We start from the raw sequence: 26,368 nt of genomic DNA, 5'->3' as shown, positions 1-26,368 counted from the left end.
GTTTCAACTGGAGCATCAATACCTTTGAATGCATACATTTAAAGGTCAGATTTCTTTGCTATGTACCAAGTAAAACCAAAAAAGTCAAATTTGTATAACATTCCATTAATTGTAAACACAATGCAAAAAATGTTTAAATACGAGTTAAAATACAGAGTGTATTATATTAGCTATAAAAAAAATTAACTCCCCACAAATTTAAAATACAATCCATTTACAACTAAATGCTACCAATGCTACCACCATCTCCACACTTCTTGGTACCCAATAAACCCTAGAGGTGGTTTGGCAAACTGCATCAACATGCCACAGGCAAGGCATAGCTCTGAATTTTAGACAAATAGTGCACTCAATGCAACTTTTATAAACATTTATGGACGTTTCACTAGCTTTCCTTACTAGCCAAATATGTATTCCTTTGCTAAGAAACAAAAATAAGGCTGGGCGCGGTGGCTCACGCCTGTAATACCAGCACTTTCGGAGGCCGAGGTGGGCGGATCACGAGGTCAAGAGATCGAGACCATCCTGGCCAACACGGTGAAACCCTGTCTCTACTAAAAATACAAAAATTAGCTGGGCGTGGTGGCGTACCCCTGTGGTCCCAGCTACTCAGGAGGCTGAAGCAGAAGAATCGCTTCAACCCAGGGGGAGAAGGTTGCAGTGAGCCAAGATTGCACCACTGCACTCCAGCCTGGCGACAGACCAAGACTCTGTCTCAAAAAAAGAAAAAGAAGAGAAACAAAAATAAATATTTGGGGATTTCTTAATATTTAAAAAAAATGAAATCAGCTGGGCATGGTGGCACACACCTGTACTACCAGCTACTTGGGAGGCTGAGGCAGGAGAATCGTTTGAATCCAAGAGATGGAGGTTGCAGTGAGTCAAGACTGTGCCACTGCACTCCAGCCTGGAAGACAGAGCAAGACTCTGTCTCAAAAAATGAATAAATAAATTTAAAATGTTGGGAAGCCATGGTAGGTAGATCACGAGGTCAGGAGTTGAAGAAAAGCCTGGCCAAGATGGTGAAACTCAGTCTCTACTAAAATTACAAAAATTAGCCAGGCATGGCGGTGGGCACCTCTAATTCTAGCTACTTGGGAGGCTGAGGCAGAGAACGGCTTGAACCCAGGAGGCAGAGGGTGCAGTGAGCCGAGATCACACCACTACCTTCCAGCCTGGGCGACAGAGCAAGACTCCATCTCAAAAAAAAAAAGGTTATATGACAAGACATTTGGCATGCTGTGCATTCAGTCTCACAATCATTTTTGAAATTATTTTCCAAATTGGGTTTCTATTTTTAAAAAAATCAGGAACGATTTCTCAACAGATAAATTATCTTCCTGTATAGCAGGCCAAAATGTTACATATTTATAATTAAAACACTGGCAATTTCAATATTCAAATTTCAGAGCTTACCGAAAAGGTCCAGTTCTGTTAGCAGGTCGAGAATCCCCCCACATCTCTTTTTATCAAGAGGCCGCCAACAAGTAGATCCTTTTTCTACCAAATTCTGGTAATAGCAGTACCTGTATAAAATAAACCACAAAAATTAGTACTTTAGAACATGAACTAAAAGTTAGATTAGTTTCCCACTTCTTTTTTTTTTTTTTTTTTTTGAGACGGAGTTTCGCTCTTGTTACCCAGGCTGGAGTGCAATGGCGCAATCTCGGCTCACCGCAACCTCCGCCTCCTGGGTTCAGGCAATTCTCCTACCTCAGCCTCCTGAGTAGCTGGGATTACAGGCATGCGCCACCATGCCCAGCTAATTTTTTGTATTTTTAGTGGAGACGGGGTTTCACGTGTTGACCAGGATGGTCTCGATTTCTTGACCTCGTGATCCACCCGCCTTGGCCTCCCAAAGTGCTGGGATTACAGGCTTGAGCCACCGCACCCAGCCCGTTTCCCACTTCTTAAGTTTATCAGGGACCACCACATCAGCAGCAATAATTTTGGAGCTCACTTTTAAACATTTACATATTATATTTATAATAAGAAAAATATATTTTTAATTAAAATGTGTACTGTGGGATGGGGTGCAATGGCTCACACCCGTAACCTCAACACTTTGGGAGGCCAAGGCAGGCACATCACTTGAGCCAAGGAGTTTGAGACCAGCCTGGGCAACATGGCGAAACCTCATCTCTACTAAAATTACAAAAATTAGCTAGGCATGGTGCCAGGTGCCTGTAATCCCAGCTCAGGCGGCTGAGGCAGGAGAATTGCTTGAACCCAGGTGGCAGAGGCTGCAGTGAGCCAAAAATCATGCCACTGCACACCAGCCTGGGCAACAGAGCAAGAATCCATCTCAAAAAAAGGAAAAATACAAAACTTAGCCAGACACGGTGACATATGCCTGTAGTCCCATCTCTTTATCGGAAGGCTAAGGTGGATCACTTGAGCTCGGGAGGTTGAGGCTGCAGTAAGCCAAGACTGCACCACTGCATTCCAGCTCAGGAAAGAGTGAGAATGTCTTAAAAAAAAAAAAGAAAGAAAGAAAAAAGTGTACTCTGGGCACTATAAACTTTTTTTTTTGTTTGTTTTTTTGAGACAGAGTTTCGCTCTTGTTACCCAGGCTGGAGTGCAATGGCACGATCTCGGCTCACTGCAACCTCCACCTCCTGGGTTCAGGCAATTTTCCTGCCTCAGCCTCCCAAGTAGCTGGGATTACAGGCATGCGCCACCATGCCAGGCTAATATTTTGTATTTTTATTAGAGATGGGGTTTCACCAAGTTGACTGGGATGGTCTCGATCTCTTGACCTCGTGATCCACCCACCCCAGCCTCCCAAAGTGCTGGGATTACAGGTGTGAGCCACCGCGCCCAGCCACCATAAACTTTTTAATGTGCTATGAATGCTTCATATTTACTAAATGAAATAAGTATTTACTTATTTTTCTAGTGCTCACTAGCCCTTTCGTTTTGGAAACAGCATTGTAGTATTAACCCCACTGTCTCGGACCTATTCCAACACCATCCAGCATGACCAATCAGAATAATCTATTACTCTCACTACAGCCATTGCTTTGAAGACAGACATATAACTCAAGTCAAGAGGAAAAGTTTTATCTCCTGGACCTTTGTTCTAGCTACTGAAAAAGAGGGAAATCTTCATGACCTTGGATTTGGCAATGATTTCTTAAATATGACCCCTAAAGCACAAGGAACTTTAAAAGAAAAAGTAAAGTGAACTTCATCAAAATTTAAGGACACTATCAAGAGAGTAAAAAGACAGCCCATAGGTCATCAAAATGGCAGACCAGAAGTTTCAAGTTCTCACTCCTTCACAGAAACATCAGAAAACAAGCAACAAATGTGTGAAACAACTTTGTCAGAGTTTTAGAAAACAGCCAAGGTCTACAAGCAAATATCCAATCAAGAAAAAGCAATCTTCAAAACCCTAGCAAAGTTCTGTGGTGTTTTTACTCACCCTTGCCCCACCCCTTCTCCAGCATGGCAGTGGTTTTGGTCTTAAAGCAGTACGAGCCCAATTCCCAGCTCCCTCCCTCAAAGAGCAAAGCAGACCTTACTTGCAAATTATCATAGATATCTGTTCTACCCTGTCTAGGGGTATTTGAAGGACAGGCATAAGGTGCTTGTTTCTGTTGCAACCTAACACAAAACTTAGGCAGAAAAAGCAGCAAGTATTGCTAATGAAAGCTGTGAAGCAGACTACAGACTAACAGACACATGGGGCAAGAGATTACAGATAGACACCCAAGAACCAGACCAGTGGCTCACACCTGTAATCCCAGCACTTTGGGAGGCCAAGGCAGGTGGATCACGTGCAGTCAGGAATTCGAGACCAGCATGACCTAAATGGTGAAACCCTGTCTCTTAAAAAAAAAAAAAAAAAAAAAAAAGGCAGAGAAGTTGAGGTGAAAACTCTTTGGCAAATTAGGACATTCCAAAGCAACATGTGTATGGAGAAATTTAGAAAGCCATAAATGCCAAGGCAAAATGTATGATCATACAAGACCTAGGCTGGGCACAGTGGCTCACATCTGTAATCCCTGCACTTTGGTAGTCCAAGGTGGGTGGATCACTTGAGGTCAGGAGCTCAAGACCAGCCTGGCCATATTAAAAATACAAAAAATTAGCTGGGCATGGTGGCAGGCACCTATAGGCCCAGCTACTTAGGAGGCTGAGGCAGGAGGATCACTTGAACCCAGGAGGTGAAGGTTGGGGTGAGCCAAGATCATGCCACTGCACTCCAGACTGGACAACAGAGTGAGACTTCATCTCAAAAAAACAACAACAAAAAAAGGCCTAAACATAAACTGACAACCAAGAATTCTGTATCTGAGAAAACTGTCCTTCAAAAATTAAGGAAAAAAATAAAGACATTCTCAGATAAACAAAAGCTGATAGAGGCTCTTATACCACTATACACTACAAATTACAGTCCCACCTACTTGGAAGCCTGAGGCAGGAGCATCACTTGAACCCAGGAGGCAGAGGCTGCAGTGAGCTGATTATCACGCCACTGTACTCCAGCCTGGCAACAGAGACTCCTTCTCCCCCACCCCCACCCCCAAAAAAAAGGAAAGAAAGAAAGGAAAGAAATCAATCAATCAATCTCTGGTAAAGGCAAATACAGGAGCAACTGTAAAAACTAGCATTATTGTAATTTTGCTTTGTAACTTTGCTTTTCATTTTCAATGTGATCTAAAAACAAATGCATAAAAAATTATTAATCTAGGCTAACAAGATACAATTTACAAAGATGTAATCTATGACATAACAGAAAAGGGAAGAGAAAGGAGCTGCACCGGAGCAGAGATTTGTATACTATGGAACTTAAGTTATTATAAATTCAAATTAGATTATAACTGTGAGATGTTAACTCCCATGGTAACTGCAAAGAATACATCTTTAGAATACACATGTAAGAAAATGAGGTTGCCTCCTTATGCACTAAAAAGAAAAAAAAAGAAAGAAAATGAGAAGGGGCTAGGCACAGTGGCTCAGGCTTGTAATCCTAACAATTTGGGAGGCCGAGGCAGGAGGATTACTTAAGCTTAGGAGCTTGAAACCACCATGAGCCACATAGTGAGACCCTGTCTTTACTACAGGCCAGTGGCTAAAATCTGTAATCCCAGCACTTTGGAAAGCCAGGTGCTTGAGGCCAGGAGTTTGAGACCAGCCTAGGCAACATAGCAAGACACCATCTCTATGAAAAATTTAAAAAAATAAAAAGCCAGGTGGCACACGCCTGTAGTTCCAGGTACTTGGGAACAATAAAACAGGAGGATTGCTTGAGCCCAGGAGTCCAAGGCTGCAGTGAGCTATGATCTCACCACTGTACTCCAACCTAGGTAACACACACAAGCACAGCAAGACCCTGTCGCTTAAAAAAAAAAATTGGGCCAGGCACATTAGCCCATGCTTGTAATCCCATCACTTTAGGAGGCCAAGGCAGGCAGATTACCTGAGGCTAGGAGTTTAAGACCAGCCTGACCAACATGAAGAAACCCCGTCTCTACTAAAAAATACAAAATTAGCCAGGTGTGGTAGGCCATGCCTGTAATCCCAGCTACTTGGGAGGCTGAGGCAGGAGAACTGCTTGAACTTGAGAGGCGAAGGTTGCAGTAGAGCTGAGATTGTACCATTGCAGTCCAGCCTGAGTGACAGAATAAGACTCCATCTCAAATAAAAAAAAAGAACACCAACATGATCCAACTGTATGCTATCTTCAGGAAATTCACTTTAGAGCCAAAGACACAAATAGGTTTGAAAGTGAAAGGATGCAAAAAGACATTTCATGCATATAACAATCAAAACAGTTGGGGTGACTCTATTAATATCACACAAAACAGACTTTAAATATAAAAAGGTTACAAGAGACAAAGAAATATATATATATGCTTGTGGTTTTTTTGTTTTTATTTTGTAGACAGAGGATTTCACTATGTTGACCAGACTGGCCTCATACTCCTGGGCTCAAGTGATCCTCCCACCTCAGCCTCTCAAAGCACTGGCTCATTATAGACATGAGCCACTGTGTGTCTGGTCTATATATTAATTTAAAAGCCTAATACAGCAAGACAATATAACAACTATGCACCTAATACGACCTTAAAATGTAGAAAGCAACAATTAAAAGATTTGAAGGAAGACATAGTTCTGCAGTAACAGCTGAAAATGTCAAACCCCACTTTCAACAAGGAGACTGATCAGACAGAACATAAGAAGGGAACTTGAATAACACAATAAACCAACTAGACCTGACAGACATATACAGAACACTCCATCCAACAATGGCAGATTTACATTCTTCTCAAATGCACATGAAACATTCTTGGCCAGGCACAGTGGCTCATACCTGTAATCCCAACATTTTTGAGAGGCTGAGGTGGAAGGACTGCTTGAGGCCAGGAGTCCAAGACCCACCTGGGCAATATAGCCAGATACCATCTCCTCAAATAAAAGCAAAAATGTGGTGGTATGCCCTTGTAATCCCAGCTACCTGAGAGGCTGAGGGAGGAGAGTCGCTTGAACCAGGAGGTGGAGGCTGCAGTGAGTCAAGATTGTGCCACTGTACCTCAGCCTGGGTGACAGAGTAAGACTCCATCTCAAAAAAATAAAAATAAAAATAAAATTGGCTGGACATGATTGTGTGTGCCTGTATTCCCAGCTACTCAGGAGGCTGAGGTGGGAGGATTATTTGAGCCCAGGAGGTCAAGTCTACAATGAGCTATGATCATGCTACTGCACTCCAGCGTGGGTGACAGAGTGAGACCTTGTCTCACAAAAAAAAAAAAAAAAAAAAAGTATGCTCTCCAATGAAAACAGTCAGAAATCAGTAACATAAGAAAAACTGGAAATTTAATCAATAAATTTTAAATGTGCATAATCTCTGACTTTCCAGTTCCATTTCTAGGAAATCATTCTCTAGACATTTATAGAGTAAGGTGACAAGTTTACAAAGGTACACAATAGAGCATGGTTTATAATAGCAAAAGATCATAGGCTGGGCACGGTAGCTCACACCTATAATCCCAGCACTTTGGGAGGCCGAGGTGGGTGAATTACCTGAGGTCAGGCATTCAAGACAAACCTGGACAACTTGGTGAAATGCCATCTCTACTAAAAATACAAAAAAAAAAAAAAATCAGCTAGGCCTGCTGGCTCAGGCCTGTAACCCAGCTACTCGGGAGGCTGAGACAGGACAATCACTTGAACCTGGGAGGCAGAGGTTGCAGTGAGCCAAGATCATGGCACTGTACTCCAGCTTAGGCAACAAGAGCAAAACTTGGTCTCAAAAAAAAAAAAAGATTATAAAGCCTAAATGCACATCAATAGAGTATATTAATACTATTAGAACACTACGCAACTCAGGCCTGGCGCAGCAGCTCAAGCATGTAATCCCAGCACTTTGGGAGGCCAAGGCAAGCAGATCGCTTGAGACTTGAAATTCAAGACCAGCCTGGGCAACACATGGTGAGACCCTGTCTCTACAAAAAATACAAAAATTAGCTGGGTGTGGCAGCAGGTATCTGTAGTTCCAAATACTCTGGAGGTTGATCCCAGGAGGCAAAGGTTGCTTAAGCCAATCACACCACTGCACTCCAGCCTAAGTAAGAGCAAGACACAGTCTCAAAAAAAAAAAAAAATACTATGTAACTCTAAAAAAAAAAAAAAAAATCAAGTAGCTATGGTAATTGATACAGAATAAGCTATCATGCATTAAGTTTTAAAAACGTGTGCAAAATTTTATAACCTGGCAATATCTGCACAAAATAGAAAAAAAATATATATATACATAACAAAGTTAGTGGATTGACACTTCTCAATTCTAAAACCCACCACAAAGCTACAGTAATCATGACAGTATGGACCAGGTATGGTAGCTCACCCTGTAATCCCAGTACTTTGGGAGGCCAAGGCGAGCAGATCACTAGGTCAGTAGTTCGAGACCAGCCTGACCAACACAGTGAAACCCCGTCTCTACTAAAATAAAAAATTAGCAGGGCATGGTGGCGCACGCCTGTAATTCCAGCTACTAAAGAGGCTGAGGCAGGAGAATGGATTGAACCGAGGAGGCGGAAGTTGCAGTGAGCCAAGATCATGCCCCTGGCACTCCAGCCTGGGTGACAGAGTGAGACTCCGTCTCAAAAAAAAAAAAAAAAAGAAAGACAGTGTAGGCCAGGCGCAGTGGCTCACGCCTGTAATCCCAAGACTTTGGGAGGCCGAGGCAAAGGGATCATGAGGTCAGGAGATGGAGACCATTCTGGCCAACATGGTAAAACCCCGTCTCTACTGGAAAAAAAAAAAAAAAAACCACACAAAAAAATTAGCTGGGCACACACCTGTAGTCCCAGCTACTGGGGAGGCTGAGGCAGGAGAACTGCTTGAACCCAGGAGGCAGAGATTAAAGTGAGCCAAGATCGTGCCCCTGGCACCACAGCCTGGGTGACAGTACAAGACTCTGTCTCAAAACAAAAAAAAGACAGGGTGGCACTGACATAAGATTGACATACAGACCCAGGAAACAGAATTAAGAGTCTATAAACAGGCCAGACACAGTGGCTCACATCTGTAATCCCAACACTTTGGGAGGCTGAGGCAGGAGGATCACTTGAGCCCAGAAGTTGATACCATCCTGAGCAAAATAGTGAGAACTTGTCTCTACAAAAAAAAAAAAAATTTTTTTTTCTGAGACCGTATCTCACTCTGTCACCCAAGCTGGAGTGTGGTGGTGCATTCTCGGCTCACAGCTCACTATAACCACCACCTCCCGGGCTCAAGCAATCCTCTCACCTCAGCCTCCTGAATAGCTGGGACCACAAGAGTGCACTACCACGTCCCACTAAGTTTTTTGTGTATTTCTGGTAGGCTTTTGTCATGTTGCCCAGACTGGTCTCAAACTCCCGATTCGGGCAATCAGCCTGCCTCAGCCTCTCAGAGTACTGGGATTGCAAGTATGAGCACCCTGCCTAGCCTACAAAAAAATTTTTTTAATTAGCCATATCCAGCTGGGCATAGTGGCTCATGCCTGTAACCCCAGTAACCCCAGCACTTTGGGAGGCTGAGGCGGCTGGATAATATGAGGTCAGGAGTTTAAGACCAGGTGCACCAACATGGTAAAACCCCATCTCTACTAAAAATACAAAAGTAAGCCAAGCTAATTATAGTGGTGCATGCCTGTAATCCCAGCTACTCAGGAGACTGTGCCAGGAGGATCACTTGAACCCAGAAGGCAGAGGCTACAGTGAGCTAAGATTGTGTCACTGCACTCTAGCCTGGGTGACAGAGTGAGACTGTCTCAGGAAAAAAAAAAAAAAAAAAATTAGCAGCAAGGTGTGATGGTACACCTCTATGGTTCCAGTTACTCAGAAGGCTAAAGTGGGAGGATGACTTGAGCATGGGAGTTTCAGCCTGCAGTGAGCCATGACTGGACCACTCCACTCCAGCCTGCGCAACAGAGTGAGACCCTGTTATTATGAAAAAAAAAGATGGTTGGGCACAGTGGCTCTTGCCTGTAATCCCAACACTTTAGGAGGCCAAGGAGAGCGGATCACAAGGTCAGGAGTTCTAGACCGGACTGGCCAATATGGTGAAACCTTGTTTCTACTAAAAATACAAAAATTAGCCAGGTGTAGTGGTGGGCACCTGTAGTCCCAGCTACTCAGGAGGCTGAAACAGGAAAATCGCTTGGACCCAGGAAGCAGAGGTTGCAGTGAGCTGAGATCGTGCCACTGCACTCCAGCCTGGGCAACAGAGAGACACTCAGTCTCAAATTAATTAATTAATTTTAAATAAATAAATAAATAAGCCAGGCATGGTGGTACACACCTATAGTCCCAACTACTCAAGAGACTGAGGTGGGAGGTTCACTTAAGCCTAGGAGTCTGGGGTCTAGCCTGAGCAACATGGCAAGACCCTGTTTCAAAAAAAAATCCGAATTGAGTAAATATTTATAATACATATCACTATAATCAGTCATAATGTTCACTATGATAAGGAAAACACAAACATAAGATACTAGTACACACTCACTAGAATGGCTAAAATTAAAAACATACCAAATCAAATATACAGAAGGATTTCCAGCAATGAGAACACTTGCCTGTAATCCCAGTACTTTGGAAGGACTGAGGCAGGCAGATTGCTTGAGATCAGGGATTCAAGGCCAGCCTATGAAACACGGTAAAAACATGTCTCTACAAAAAAATACAAAAATTGGGCCAGACGCCATGGCTCATGCCTATAATCCCAGCACTTTGGGAGGCCGAGGTGGGAAAATCACCTGAGGTCAAGAGTTTGAGACCAGCCTGGCCAACACGGCAAAACTCTGTCTCTACTAAAAATAAAAAAGTTGGCTGGGTGCAGTGGCTCGAGCCTTTAATCCCAACACTTTGGGAGATGGAGGCAGGCAGATCATGAGGTCAAGTTCAAAATCATCCTGGCCAACATGATGAAACCCCCATCTCTTTTAAGAATACAAAAATTAGGCCAGGTGCAGTGGCTCACTCCTGTAATCCCAGCACTTTGGGAGGCTGAGGCAGGCAGATCATAAGATCAGAAGTTCGAGACCAGCCTGACCAACATAGTAAAACCCCATCTCTACTAAAAATACAAAAATTAGCCAGGCGTGGTGGTGTGTGCCTGTAATCCCAGCTACTCAGAAGGCTGAGGCAGGAGAATCACTTGAACCAGGGAGTCAGAGGTTGCAGTGAGCCAAGATCTCACCACTGAACTCCATCCTGGGGACAGAGTAAGACTCTGTCTCAAAGAAAAAAAAAAAATACAAAACTTAGCCACGTATGGTGGCACATGCCTATAATCTCAGCTACTTGGGAGGTTAAGGCAGGAGAATCACTTGAACCTCAGAGGCAGAAGTTGCAGTGAACAGAGATTGTGCCATTGCACTCCAGCCTGGGGGACAGAGTGAGACTCTGTCTCAAAAAAAAATAAAAATTATCCAGGCATGGTAGCACATGTCTATAGTCTCAGATACTCAGGAGAGACTGAAGTGGGAGGATCACTTGAGCCCAGGAGGTCAAGCCTGCAGTGAGTTACAATCATGCCACTGCATTCCAGCCTAGGTAATAAAGTGAGACCCTGCCTTTTTTTTTTTTTTTAATTAAAAAAAAAACCTCTTCTCATACATTGCTGACGAGAATACAAAACAGTACATCCATTAGGGAAACTGGTCTAATAAGTACTAACCTATGATCAGCAACTCCACTTCATTTTCTGTTTTCTTTCTCTTTTATTTTCTGTGTCCAATCATACATTAAGCAACTCTACTTCTTGGGATTTATCCAAAATTAATAAAAACAAAAGACTTGTATAAAAAAATGCACACCTTTATTTATAATACTTTTTTCTTTTTTTAAGACGGAGTCTCGCTCTGTCACCCAGGTGGCAGTGCGGTGGCTTGATTTTGCCTCACTGCAACTTCCCGCTCCCAGGTTCAAGCGATTCTCCTGCCTCAGATTCCCAAGTAGCTGAAACTACAGGTGCCTGCCCCCACACCCGGCTAATTTTTGAATTTTTAGTAGAGATGGGGTTTCACCATATTGGCCAAGCTGGTCTCGAACTCCTGACCTTGTCATTCGCCTGCCTCAGCCTCCCAATAATACTTTTTAAAAATGGAAACATAAACGGTCATGAGATTAAAGTTTAAAGTTTAAAAAAAAAAAAAAAGAGGCCAGAGGCAGTGGCTCATGGCTGTAATCCTAGCACTCTGGGAGGCTGAGGTGGGTGGATCACCTGAGATCAGGAGTTCAAGACCAGCCTAGCCACCATGGTGAAACCCCATCTTTTAAAAAAGAAAGAAAGAAAGAAAGAAAAAGAGAAAGAGAAAGAGACAGACAGACAGGCAGACAGAGAACCCACCCAAATATAAAACATTGGTGTCCTCAATGGTTTTCATCTCTGGGACAATTTACTTCAGTTAGGTTTCAAATGAAGAAGTGCTTTCTTTGATAAAGTGAGAGGGGGTGAACAGGGGAAAGCAGAAAGAAGAATCAACAAGACCCCTTTTTTTTTGAGATGGAGTTTCGCTCGTTACCCAGTCTGGAGTGCAATGGCATGATCTCGGCTCACTGCAACCTCCGCCTCCTGAGTTCAAGCAATTCTCCTGCCTTAGCCTCCCAAGTAGCTGGGACTACAGGTGCATGCCACCATGCCCAGCTAATTTTTTTGTATTTTTAGTAGAGACAGGGTTTCACCATGTTGACCAGGATGGTCTCGATCTCTTGACCTAGTGATCCACCCGCCTTGGCCTCCCAAAGTGCTGGGATTATAGGCATGAGCCACCGCACCTGGCCAAGACCTTTTTTTTTTTTGAGACAGTTTCCTGTTGCCCGGGCTAGAGTGCAGTGGTGCCATCTTGGCTCTCTGCAACCTCCGCCTCCTGGTTTAAGTGATTCTCCTGCCTCCTGCCTCAGCCTCCTGAGTAGCTGGGATTGCAGGCATGCAGCACCACGCCTGGCTACTTCTGTATTTTTAGTAGAGATGGGGTTTCACCATGTTGGTCAGGCTGGTCTCAAACTCCCAACCTCAGGCAATCTGCCCGCCTCAGGCGATCCAAGATTACAAGTGTGACCCATTGCGCCTGGCCCAGCAAGACCTATTCTTTTTTTTTTTAATTCAGCTGAGAGCATTAACAAAAGAATGAAGAATTTAAAAATGAAAATAAAAATTATTTTATAATTATGGTGAAACATTTGGGTATGTAAAGAGTCTCACTCTGTTGCCCAGGCTAGAGTGCAGTGGCGCAATCAAGGCTCACTGCAACCTCTGTCTCCCAGGTTCAAGCAATTCTTGTGCCTCAGCCTCCCAAATAGCTAGAATTACAGGCACACACCACCACACCCAGCTAATATTGTATTTTGGTAGAGTAAGGGTTTCACCATGTTGCCTAGGCTGGTCTTGAACTCCTGAGCACAGGCAATCTGCTCACCTCAACCTCCCAAAGTGCTAAGACTATAATATAAGCATAAGCCACCATGCCCAGCCTATTTTAACCATCTTTAAGTGTACCATTTAGCTATAGCAATCACAACACTACAGTGATGGCATAAAGATAGAGACACAAAGACCAATCAACTGAATGGAGAAATGAGAAATAACTCCTCACATATGTGGTCAATTTTTTCTTTTGAGATGGATTCTCGCATCTTGCCCTGTCACCCAGGCTGGAGTGCAATGGCGCAATTTCGGCTCACTGAAGCCTCCGCCTCCTGGGTTCAAGTGATTGTCTTGCCTCAGCCTCCCTAGTAGCTTGGATTACAGGCAGGCATGACTATGTCCAGCTAATTTTTGTACTTTTAATACGGGGTTTCATCATGTTGGCCCGGCTGGTCTTGAACTGCAGTCAACTGTCAAAAACATTCAATGGGTAAAGTACAATTTTTTTCGCAGATGGAAAATGGTACTGGGAAAACTGAATAACCACATGCAAAACAATAAAGTGGGACTCATACCCAACATGATATATTTAAAAAACCCAAAATGGATCAAAGACCCAAACCTAAGAGCTAAAACTATAAAACTCTTAGGGGAAAAGTTTCAACTGGCAATAATTTGCAAATGAGGCACAGATTTAAAAAAAAAGATAAATTGGACTTCATCAAAACGAAAACCTCTGTGCATCAAAAGACACTATCAACAGAGTATAAAGATAACCCACAGGAAAAAAAAAGAAAGAGAAAAAGAAAAAAAAAGGTAACCCACAGAGAGAAAAAATATTTGTAAATCACATTATCTGACAAGGAATTTCTAGAGTACATAAAGGACCCCTAAAACTCAACAACAAAGACAAAAACCTAATTTCATTTTATTTTTAGAGACTGTCACCCAGGGTGGAGTGCAGTTGTGCAATCACAGCTCAATGCACCCTCAAACACTTGGGCTTAAGAGCTCCACCTACCTCAACCTCCCAGGAAGCTGGGACTAGAGGTGTGCACCTCCACACCCAGCTCAAAAACCTAATTTTAAAATGGTCGACCAAAGACATGAATAGATACTTCTTCAAGGAGAATATACAAATAACCAATAAACACATGAAAAGATGCTCGACATCACTTATCTTTAGGGAAATGCAAATCAAAACCACAATGAGATACCACTTCACATCCATTAGGATAGCTATTTAAAAAAAAAAAAAAGAAAGAAAAGAGAAAAAGGCCCACACCTGTACTCCCAGCACTTTGGAAGGCCAAGGTGGACAGATCACTTGAGGTCAGGAGTTCAAGACCAGCCTGGCCAACAAGGTGAAACCCCATCTATACTAAAATACAAGAATTAGCCAGGCATGGTGGCAAATGACTGTAATCCCAGCTACAAGGAAGGCTGAGGCACAAGGATCTCCTCAACCTGGGAGGTAGAGGTTGCAGTGAGCTGAGATCACGCCAGTTCACTCTGTGGTAGGCAACAGAGACTCTGTCTCAAAAATAATAAAATAAAATGCCAGCCAGGCGTGGTGGCTCACACCTGTAATCCCCCAGCACTTTGGGAGGCTGAGGCAGGCAGATCACGAGGTCAAGAGATCGATACCATCCTGGCCAACACCGTGAAACCCTGTTTCGACTAAAATACAAAAATTAGCTGGGTGTGGTGGCACGTGCCTGTGGTCCCAGCTACTTGGGAGGCTGAAGCAGGAGAACTGCTTGAACCTGGGAGGCGGACGCTGCAGTGAACCGAGATCTCACCACTGCACTCCAGCCTGGCACCTGGTAAAAGAGTGAGACTCTTTCTAAAAAACAGAAAGAAAAAAAAAAATACGCCAGGCGCAGGGGCTCATGCCTGTAATTTCAGCACTTTGGGAGGCCAAAGTGGGAGGATTGCTTGAGTTCAGGAGTTGGAGACCAGCATGAGCACATGGCGAGATCCCAACTCTACAAAAAATAAAACAGTCAGGGCTGGGCATGGAGATTCACACTTGTAATCCCTTCTATTCTCATGTAGCCTTTTCTCTCTGTACACGCACTCCTGGTATCTAGTCCTTTTCTTATAAGGACACTAGTCCTACTGGATTAAGGCCTCATCCTTATGATATCTTCTAATTTGTTAATTATCTCTGTAAAGATTCTATTTCCAACTACAGTCACACTGGGGCTTAGGGCTTCAACATATGAATTTTCAGGAGGACACAATTCAGTCTATAACAAAACCTTTGTGCATTGTTGGTAGAATGTAAAATGGTGCAACCACTGTGGAAAACAGTAGGGTAGTTCCTTAAAAAAATGACACATAAAACTTAGGCAACACAGCAAAATCCCACAGCTACGAAAAAATTAAAAAATAAGCTAGGTGTGGTGGCGTGCACCTGAATTCTCAGCTACTCAAGAGGCTGAGGTGAGAGGATAGCTTGACCCAAGAAGATCAGGGATAAAGTGAGCTGTCACTGCACAACTGCACTCGCCTGGACAACAGAGCAAGACCCTGTCAAAAAAAAAACTGCCGGGCATGGTGGCTTACACCTGTAATCCCAGCACTTTGCAGGTGATCACAAGGTCAGGAGATCGAGACCATCCTGGCCAACAGGGTGAAACCCCGTCTCTACTAAAAATACAAAAAATTAGCCGGGTGTAGTGGCACATGCTGTAGTTCCAGCTTCTCCAGAGGTGAGGCAGGAGAATCACTTGAACTCAGGAGGCAGAGGTTGCAGTGAGCTGAAATCATGCCACGGCACTCCAGCCTGGGCAACACAGCAATACTCTATCTCCAAAAAAAAAAAGGAATGAAAGTAAAATGTCTTGGTATTTGTGGCTGGGCATGGTGGCTCACACCTATAATCCCAGCACTTTGGGAGGCCAAGGAAAGTGGATTACCTGAGGTCAGAAGTTCAAGATCAGCCTGGCCAACAGTTAATGGCAGAACTCCTTCTCTACTAAAAATACAAAAAGCGAAAAATAGCTGGGCATAGTGGTGCACACCTGTAAGCCCAGCTACTCAGGAAGCTAAGGCAGGAGAATGCTTAAACACAGAAGGCAGAGGTTGCAGTAAGCCGTGATCGCGTCAGTACTCTGGGAGGCCAAGGCGGGCGCATCACGAGGTCAAGAGATCAAGACCATCCCGGACAATATAGTGAAACCTCGTCTCTACTAAAAATACAAAAATTAGTCAGGTGTGGTGGCCTGTAGTCTCAGCTACTCAGGAGTGTGAGGCAGGAGAATCCCTTGAACCCGGGACGCAGAGGTTGCAGTGAGCTGAGATCGTGCCACTGTACTCCAGCCTGGCCACAGAGCAAGACTTCATCTCAAAAAAAAAAAAAAAAGATATTTGTAAACCAATATTCATAGCATCATTATTCACAATAGCAAAAAGGTGGAAATAACCCAAATGTCCATCAACATATGAATGGATAAACAAAATGTGATATATATACATAATGGAATATTACTCAGCCTTAAAAAGGAATAAAATTCTGGGCCAGGCATGGTGGCTCACACCTGTAATCCCAACACTTTGGAAGGCCAAGGCAGTCAGATCACCGTGTCAGGAGACCAAGACCATCCTAGCTAACACAGTAATACCCAGTCTCTACTAAAAACACAAAAAATTAGCCAGGCGTGGTGGCACTCACCTGTAGTCCCAGCTATTAGAGAGGCTGAGGCAGGAGAATCGCTTGAACCTAGGAGACAGAGGTTGCAGTGAGCCGAGATCACAACACTGCACTCCAGCCTGGGCAACAGAGTGAGACTCCGTTTCAAAAAATAAAATTTTGATGCATACAAGACGTACAAATCCTGAAGACATTATGCTAAGTAAATAAGCCATACACAAAAAAATAAATATATGATTCCACTTACATGAGACACCTAGAGTAGCCAAATTCATAGACAGAAAGCACAATGGTGGTTGTCAGAGGGTAGGGGAGGAGAGAATGCAGAGTTACTGTTCAATGAGTTCAGAGATTCAATTTGGAAAGATGGAAAAAGTTCTAGGCCGGGCGCAGTGGCTCATGCCTGTAAGCCCATCACTTTCGGAGGCCGAGACAAGTGGATCACAAGGTCAGGAGTCTGAGACCAGCCTGACCAACATGGTGAAACCTCGTCTCCCAAAAAAAAAAAAAAAAAGAGGCCGGGCGCGGTGGCTCAAGCCTGTAATCCCAGCACTTTGGGAGGCCGAGGCAGGTGGATGACGAGGTCAAGAGATCGAGACCACCCTGGTCAACATGGTGAAACCCGTCTCTACTAAAAATACAAAAAATTAGCTGGGCATGGTGGCGTGTGCCTGAAATCCCAGCTACTCAGGAGGCTGAGACAGGAGAATTGCCTGAACCCAGGAGGCGGAAGTTGCAGTGAGCCGAGATCGCACCATTGTACTCCAGCCTGGGTAACAAGAGCGAAACTCTGTCTCAAAAAAAAAAAAAGAAAAGAAAAAAGTTCTGAAGCTGGATTTTTATGATGGTTGCAAAACAAGAATGTACTTAATACCAATGAATGATATATTTAAAAATGGTTAAAAAGGTCAGGTGTGGTGGTTCAGGCCTGTAATCCCAGCACTTTGGGAGGCCAAGGTGGGTGGATCACGAGGTCAGGACTCCAAGACCAGCCTGGTCAAGATGGTGAAACCCTGTCTCTAAAAATACAAAAGTAGTAGCCTGTAATCTCAGCTACTCGAAAGGCTGAGGCTGAGAAATGCTTGAACCTGAGAGGCAAAGGTTGCAGTGAGCCGAGATTGCACTACTATAATGTGGGCAATAGAGTGAGACTCCATCTCAAAAGAAAAAATGGTTAAAAAAGATATAAATGAGCGAAAACACAATGAGATACCACTTCACACCCATTAGGATGGCTATTATCAAAACAAACAAATAAAAAACCACATATACACACAAAAATTTACCAAAAAAGGAAAAACAGAAAATAACTGTTGGGGAGGATGTGGGAAAATTGGAACCCCTGTGTATTACTGGTGGGAATGTAAAATGATGCAGCCACTAAGAAAAACAGTATGGTGGTTCCTCAAAGAGCTAAACATTTAATTACCAACTATCAGCTAGGTGCAGTGGCTCATGTCTATAATCCCAGTACCTTGAGAGGCCAAGGAGGGAAGATGGTTTGAGGCCAGGAGATCGAGACCAACACAGGCAGCATAGGGAGACCCTGTCTCTATAAAAAAAAAAAAAAAAAATTAAAAAATTATGGGCCAGATGTGGTGGCTCATGCCTGTAATCTCAGCCCTCTGGGAGGCCAAGGCAAGAGAATCACTTTAACCCAGGAGTTCGAGACCAGCCTAGACAACAAGGAAGGAGTTCATCACAATAAAAAATAAAAATTAAGCCGGGTGCGGTGGCTCACGCCTATAATCCCAGCACTTTGGGAGGCTGAGGCGGGTGGGTCACAAGGTCAAGAGATCGAGACCATCCTGGTCAACATGGTGAAACCCCGTCTCTACTAAAAATACAAAAATTAGCTGGGCATGGTGACGTGCACCTGTAGTCCCAGCTATTCAGGAGGCTGAGGCAGAAGAATTGCTTGAACCCAGGAGGCGGAGGTTGCGGTGAGCCGAGAACGCGCCATTGCACTCCAGCCTGGGTAACAAGAGCGAAACTCCGTCTCAAAAAAATAAAAAATAAACAAACAAAAAAAAAAATTAGCTGGTCGTGGCAGCCCATACCTATAGCCCCAGCTACTAAGGAGGCTGAGACAGGACGACTGCTTGAGCCTACAGGTTTGAGGCTGCAGTGAGCCATGACTGTGCCACTCAACTCCAGCCTGGGCAACAGAGCAAGACTCTGTCTCTAAAAGAAAATTAATAATAATAATTACCATATAGCAATTTCACTTCTGGGTATATACCCAAAAGAATTCAAAGCAAGAACTCAAAGAGATATTTGTACACCAGTGTTCACAGAAACATTATTTACAATAGTCAAAAGGTAGAAACAAGCCAAGTGTCTACTACAAATTAATTAATAAAACAAAATATGGTGTACACACACAATGGATTAAGCCATAAAAAGCAAGGAAGTTCTGATACATGCTACAACAAGGATTAACCTTGAAACCATTAAACTAAGTGAAATAAACCAGACACAAAAAGGACAAATGTTGGATGATTCCATTTAGTATTTGCAGTAACTACAACAGGCACATTCGTACAGACACAAAGTAGATCAGAGATTACCAGGGGCTAGGAAGAGGAGGAAATGGGAGTAATTTAATGGTTACAGGTTTTTGTTTTTGTTTGAGACTGAGTCTCCCTCTGACACCAGGCTGGAGTGCAGTGGCTCGATCTCGGCTCACTGCAACCTCTGCTTTCCAGGTTCAAGAAATTCTCCTGCCTCAGACTCCCAAGTAGCTGGGACTACAGGCGAACACCACCACGCCAGGCTAATTTTTTGTATTTTTAGTAGAGATGGGATTTCACCGTGTTAGATCTCCTGACCTTGTGATCCACCCGCCTCAGACTCCCAAAGTGCTGAGATTACAGGCATGAGCCACCACCCCTGTCTGGTTACAGAGTTTCTGTTTGAGATAACAAAGTTTCAGAAATAGTGGTGTTGCTTTTATTACATTGTGAATGTAATTAATACCACTAAATTGTATACTTAAAAATGGTTTAAAGGACAAATTTTGTTAAAATATACATCAACACACATAAAAATATATATTTACTACAATTTGTTTTATTTATTTATTTATTTATTTTAGAAAAGAGTCTTGTTCTGTCGCCCACACTGGAGTACAGTGGCATGATTTCCCCTCACTTCAATCTCTACCTCCTCAGCTCAAGTGATTTTCCCATCTCAACCTCCCGAGTAGCTAGGACTAACAGGAGCATGCCACCATGCCTGGCTAGTTGTTTGTTTGTCTGTTTGTTGTATTTTTTGTAGAGATAGGGTTTCGCCATGCTGTCCAAGCTCTCAATTTGTTTTAAAAATACTCCGCCACCGACCCAGCGCCGCAGAGACCGGAATTTCCTCCGCACCGCGACGCACCCTTCAGCATTCAGTCCGCCGGGAGATGAAGCTCACAATTTGTTTTAAAAATACTGTAATAGGGCCGGGCGTGGTGGCTTACACCTGTAATCCCAGGACTTTGGGAGGCCGAGGCAGGTGGATCACCTGAGGTCAGTAGTTCAAGATCAGCCTGCCAACATGGCCGGATGCGATGGCTCACGCCTGTAATCCCAGCACTTTAGGTGGTAGAGGAGGGTGGATCTCGAGGTCAGGAAATGAAGACCATCCTGGCTAACACAGTGAAACCCCATTTCTACCAAAAATACAAAATTAGCCTGGTGTGGTGGTACACACCTGTAGTCCCAGCTACTTAGGAGACTGAGTCAGGAGAATCACTTTAACCCCGGAGACCGAGGTTGCAGTGAGCTGAAATCATGCTACTGCACTCCAGCCTGGGCGATGGAGCAAGACTCTTATCTCAAAAAGGAAAAAAAAAAGAGACGGGCATGGTGGCGTGCGCCTATAATCCCAGCTGCTCCAGAGGCTGAGGCAGGAGAATCCCTTTAACTTGGGAGTCGGAGGTTACAGTGAGCCGATAGCACCACTGCACTCCAGCCTGGGCAAAAGAGAGACTCAATCTCAAACAAACAAACAAAAAAAATAGCATAATACACCAAAAACCTCTGATACAGCTTAAATGGGTGAATTGTATGGTGTATAAATTGTAACCCAATAAAGCTGTTAGTTTTTGTTGGATTTGGTGTTTGTTTTTGAGATGGAGTTTCACTCTTGTTGTCCAGGCTAGAGTCCAATGGCCTGATCTCAGCTCACGGCAACCTCTGCCGCCCGGGTTCATGCAGTTCTCCTGCCTCAGCCTCCGGAGTAGCTGAGATTACAGTCATGTGCCATCAAGCCCGGCTAATCTTGTATTTTTAGTAGAGATGGGGTTTCTCCATGTTGGTCAGGCTGGTCTTGAATTCCCGACCTCAGGTGATCTGCCCGCCTCAGCCTCCCAAAGTGCTGGGATTACAAGTGTGAGCCACCGCACCTGGCCCTGGCTATTTTATTGTTTGTAGAGTAGGGGTCTCACCATGTGCCCACGCCGGTCTCTAACTCCTGGAATCAAGCAATCCTCCCACCTTGGCCTCCCAAAGTACTGGGATTACAGGCGTGAGCAACCAGGCTTGGCCTGGTAATAGAAATCTATAAGAGGTGCTACAACTGTCCAGAGAGATCTGGAACCCATCCTGTAGGTTAAGTATCTAGTTAGGTGCTAGTTTGAGACAAGATTTAAATTAAAGTTTTGTGTTGCACCAAAATGGTACCATATTATTTTGTTACTTTCCACCCTGCCAGTCCTACCGTCACGCACCACTTGACGCCTGTCCTTACAGACCTCACAAATTTAGTAAGGGTGACATATTTAAATCATTCACACTGGTGGCATTTCTCAACAAGGAGGAGGAAACTAGCAAGCCGAGGGCAGAATCCAGGTTTCAGTAAATGAACCAGGTGACCAACTGCATCCCCTCTCCTGAACGCCATCTCTTAGATCCAGCTACTCAGACCTTCACAAGCAAACCAGGAATATGCAAAATATACAATTATCCTCATGGTTTATGTACCCTACAAAACAGGGCCCTTCCTTTAAAAAAAAAAAAAAATGCATTTCCAAAGTTGAACCCATTGCCCTAACGTCAATTCTAAAGAAAAGAGAAAAACACATATTTACACCGCCAAAGGAATCTAAAGCGTGAATACCAGAAAACATCCCTCTCCTACAGTGCCTAACGGGCGCAGATCCCACCAGACCACTCCCCCGCCTCCAGGTTCTACCGCCCAGCCTTCCGGTCCGGCGGAGTCTCCCTAGTGTCTGTCCAGTCTGAAGACGAGGCTACGTGCTAGGCACAAGAGCTCCCTTCCTAGTGATCAGAATTGGATTAGAAACAGGAAAACTGCAAGAAAAAAGGGCCCGCTCACAGCTCCGAAGACTAGGAGCACAGAGCCGCAACCACGCGCCAGCTCCTATCTCTCAGCTGGCCGCTCCGCGGCAGAACCGGTAATTCTACCGCCACGCCGGGCCCCGCCCCGGGCCCGCGACGATTCCGGGGCGTTCCTGCCGCAGGCGGCGCCTACCTCACCTCACCGCCGCTTGGCTCTCTTCTTCCCGAGCGAGGCCGCGGCCGCCCCGCGACACCGAAGCCATAGCTTTCAGGCCGCGCGGCCCTGCGACATCTAGAGCGGCCCTGTCTGCTGGCTCTACCCCCGCAGGCTCTGGCACGCCCTCTCTCCAGTCCCGGGCCCTTACCTAGGCGGCGAAGCCTCCACGGCCCACTACTCCTTCTCCTCAGCCTCCGCCACCGACCGAGGGCCGCGGACACCGGAACTTCCTCCGCGCTGGGCCACTGCTTCCACAAAGGCGCCGCGCCGCGCCGCAGCCTTCAGCGCTGAGCCCGCCGGGAGATGAAGTACAGGGGCTGGTCCCGCCGACTCTACTCCCGCGGTGCTCCGCGCGCAGGAGGCTTGCCTTCTGGGGAGGGGCATGGGAGCACGCTGCTCATCGCCACCCAATAAGAAGGTGCGCTTACCCGTGCCGCTTCGCGAGACCCGCTGGGGATTTTGGTTTGGTCTCTTATCTGCAGCACCTGGTCCTCTTGTTCCTAACTCACAGTTGATCGAGGCTTACAGTTTTTTGGTGGCTTGGGCTTCCTGAGATTTGCTCCCTGCCAGCAGCTCGAGTACGGCCTGGCCTGCCCAGCTCGAGGCCTGCTTATTGTCCGTTAGTGTGAGGGAAATGGCAAGGAAGCTTCTTTGGGACTAAGTTTAAGCCATCTCGAAAAGGGGCTGATGGCCATGCACCCACAGAAGGCCCTGGCTCCTGGCCGTCCCAGCCCAGAAGGGACCTGAAACCTGACAAAAGGTGCAAAAGAAAAACTTAGAGAATCAGTATGTCACGGAGGCTCGTCCCCTTTTCCTTTATCTCCATGCATTTGCCCATAATCTATTTTTTTTCTTTGTTTTTAGAGATGAGGTCTCACTGTGTTGCCCAGGATGATCTTGAACCCCTGAACTCAAGCGAATCCCCCCCACCACCAGCTCTTTTTCCTTCTGATGAGTTTCCAAATTAGGTATTTCCAGCTCAAGAATAGCTGACGGGATGTTGCGGTGGCTCACGCCTGTAATCCCAGAACTTTGGGAGACCAAGGCGGGTGGACCACCCGAGGTCAGGAGTTCAAGACCAATCTGACCAACGTGGTGAAACCCCATCTCTACTAAAAATACAAAAATTAGCCGGGCATGGTGGCAGGTGCCTGTAATCCCAGCTGCTCGGGTGGCTGAGGAGAATCCCTTGAACCTGGGAGGTGGAGGTTGCAGTGCAGCTAGCTGAGATTGAGCCACTGCACTCCAGCCTGGGGGATGGAGCAATACTGTCTCAGAAACAAACAAAACAAACCTCATGTGTGTTCAATGTTCCATCCATAAAGGAAAAGCTACCTTGCTTGCACAGGTGTTGCTAGCTCTTGGGCAAAATACCTGGCCAAGAGTGACTTGTGCGAGGTTACAGAGGAGCTTGAAGGAAAGTACAAGTCAGCAATCTAGCAAAAAATTAGGCAACACAGCTTTCAGTATGCAGCTTGTTTCCAGCATCTTCAAGCTAATGTTCTTCTAACTGCCAGCTTCAAATTCTCAGGTGTATTGTCTTTTTATTATTATTATTTAAATAAAACGGGGTTTCACCATGTTGGTCAGGCTGGTCTTGAACTCCCGACCTCAGGTGATCTGCTGCCTTAGCCTCCAAAGTGCTTAGGTTACAGGTGTGAGCCACCACACCTGGCCAAGCATCGGGCACCTCAGGTGTATTGTCTACATTGTTGAAAGACTTGCTGGTCTTGGCCACTTGATGTTCCTTCCTGTCAGTGGGCCCTTAGGGAAGGTAACCTGATTTTATAGCCTAAATTCAATATCGTGGAATCAAAAAAGTCTGCTGTAAGAAAAGCCCATTAAGCATTGAAAAATAAAGCAGGCTTAGGCCAAGTGCAGTGGCTCACTCCTGTAATCAGCACTTCGGGAGGCCGAGGCAGGCGGATCATGAAGTCAGGAGTTCAAGACCGGCCTGGCCAACATGATGAAACCCCGTCTCTACTAAAAATACAAAAATTAGTAGGATGTGGTGGCACATGCCTATAATTCCAGCTACTCAGGAGGCTGAGTCAGGAGAATTGCTTGAACCCAGGAGGCGAAGGTTGCAGTCAGCCAAGATTGTGCCACTGCACTCCAGCCTGGGCAACGGTGCGAGACTCTGTCTTGAAATAAATAAATAAATAAATAACAGACCAGGCGCAGTGGCTCACGCCTATAATCCCAGCACTTTGGGAGGCCGAGGCGGGTGGATCACGAGGTCAAGAGATCGAGACCATCCTGGTCAATGAGGTGAAACCCCGTCTCTACTAAAAATACAAAAATTAGCTGGGCATGGTGGCACGTGCCTGTAATCCCAGGTACTCGGGAGGGTGAGGCAGGAGAATTGCTTGAACCCAGAAGGCAGAGGTTGCAGTGAGCCGAGATCGTGCCATTGCACTCCAGTCTGGGTAACAACAGCGAAACTCTGTCTCAAAAAAAAATAATAATAATAACAAAGCAGGCTTTATCTGTAAAGAAAGGAAGTTGTTGAGTTGCATAGTCTTTAAAGTTACCTTCCCACTTTTTAGGCATATTCTTGGGAAGTTATTCCTTCATTCAAGAACTATATGAAGGGCCAGGTGCAATGGCTCACAACTGTAAGCCCAGCACTTTGAGAGACAGAGGCCCAAGGATTGCTTGAGCCCAGGAGTTTAAGACCAGCCTAGGCAATATGGCAAAACCCCATCTCTACAAAAAAATACAAAAATTAGATGGGTGTGGTGGCATGCCCCTATAGTCTCAGCTACTTGGGAGACTGAAGTGAGAAGATTGCTTGAGCTCAGAAGGTTGAGGCTACAGTGAGCCATGATTGCACCACTGCACTCCAGCCTGGGTTACAGAACAAGACGTTGTCCCCACCAACAACAAAATGAAGGTTGCAGTGCAGTGGCACAATCATAGCTCACTACAGCTTCAAACTCCTGGATTCAAACAATGTGGCTGGATTATTGCAGCAACCTCCCAACCAGCTGTCCTGCTTCTCCTCTTTCCCACTTTCAGTCTGTTTTCCACACAGTAACCAGAGGAATCCTGTTAACATGGAAGTCAGGTTATGATGTCTCTGTTCAGGGCCCATTAACAATTTTCTGTCTCCCTCCTTGCAGAAACCAAATTCATTTCAGCAGCCTACAAGGTGCAGGAGGAGCCACAATCATGACACTTTACTCCAGCCTAAGCAACAGAGCAAGATCCCATCTGAAGAAAAAAAAGAGAAATCCAACCACAGAATGGTGCTTGCAGCAGTGTGGCCACAGTAGAAACAGGAGACAGACATATTGGACTGGAATAAAGGAAAGGGAAGAATATGGGAGGAACAGTTTTGGTAGGAAGAGCAGGAACTCAGTTTTGGGTAGGTTAAGTTTTCTGATAACTAGTAGACAGGTGAGATGTGGAGCTGGAAGTTGGTTACATCAGTCTGGAGTTCAGAATAAAGATCAGACTAGATATACAAATCTGGGAGGTATCAGCATGTTGCTAATATCTAAAGCCATAGGCCTGGATGAGATAACTAAGGGAGTAAGGGAAGACAGGAAAGCAAAGTTTAAGCCTTGAGCACCAAGGCTACACCAGTGCTAACAGGTTTCAGGAAAGAGGAGAAACAGAACTATGGATATTTTAGCCAGGTGTGGTGGCTCATGTCTGTAATCCCAGCACTTTGGAAGGCCAAGCTGGGTGATCACCCGAGTTCAGGAGTTCAAGACCAGCGTGGCCAACATGGTGAAACCTAGTCTCTAGAAAAATGCAAAAATTAGCCAGGTGTGGTGGTGGGTGCCTGTAATCTCAGCTACTCCGGAGGCTGAGGCAGGAGAATTGCTTGAACCTGGAAGGTGGAGTTTGCAGCGAGCCGAGATCACGCCACTGCACTCCAGTATGGGCAACAGAGTGAGACTCTGTTTCCAAAAAAAAAGAACTATGGGTATTTTGACTTTGCTTCTCAAACTAGGCCTTTATTGGTGGATCTTTCACTTATTAGATAATACTTTATCCTCTAAAGAGGTGTACGATATTAAGAAACTAATTATTACTGGTTAAGGCCCAATCTCCTTGGGTAATAATAATTGTTACACTTTATCACACTATGTGCCTGGCATGGTGCTGGCACTTCATCTATGATTTCATTTAATCCTCATAACTATATATTATCCCTTTATTTTTCATTATTTTTATTTATTTATTTATTTATTTATTTTGAGATAGAGTTTTGCTGTTGTTACCCAGGCTGGAGTGCAATGGCATGATCTCGGCTCACGGCAACCTCCGCCTTCTGGGTTAAAGCAATTCTCCTCCCTCAGCCTCCCGAGTAGCTGGGACTACAGGCACGCA

At 44.9% G+C, this 26,368-nt stretch overlaps 1 protein-coding gene across 38 annotated transcripts in view; it reads right to left on the bottom strand.

Annotated features, from left to right (window-relative positions):
• Positions 1-22,246, bottom strand: part of RBM6 (RNA binding motif protein 6) — a 129,176-nt gene extending 106,930 nt beyond the window's left edge. For 32 of the 38 annotated variants that reach the window (XM_078350925.1, XM_078350896.1, XM_078350899.1 and 29 more), the window contains exons 1-2: positions 22,173-22,246; positions 1,417-1,526 (exon numbers count right to left, since the gene is read on the bottom strand). Coding sequence is in view for 9 of the 38 variants with exons in the window: in XM_054245667.2 (XP_054101642.2) it covers positions 1,417-1,460 (44 nt within the window). In the remaining 29 variants the exon portion in view is untranslated. Of the gene's footprint in view, positions 1-1,416; positions 1,527-22,000 lie in introns of all 38 variants that reach the window. The other 6 variants (XM_078350897.1, XM_078350901.1, XM_078350904.1 and 3 more) reach the window with 2 other exon arrangements.
• Positions 22,247-26,368: the final 4,122 nt, after the last annotated feature.

This window comes from Callithrix jacchus, chromosome 15 (genome assembly GCF_049354715.1).
Source record: "Callithrix jacchus isolate 240 chromosome 15, calJac240_pri, whole genome shotgun sequence".
Classification (NCBI taxonomy): domain Eukaryota; kingdom Metazoa; phylum Chordata; class Mammalia; order Primates; family Cebidae; genus Callithrix; species Callithrix jacchus.
This window is presented reverse-complemented; position numbering and strand designations above follow the sequence as displayed.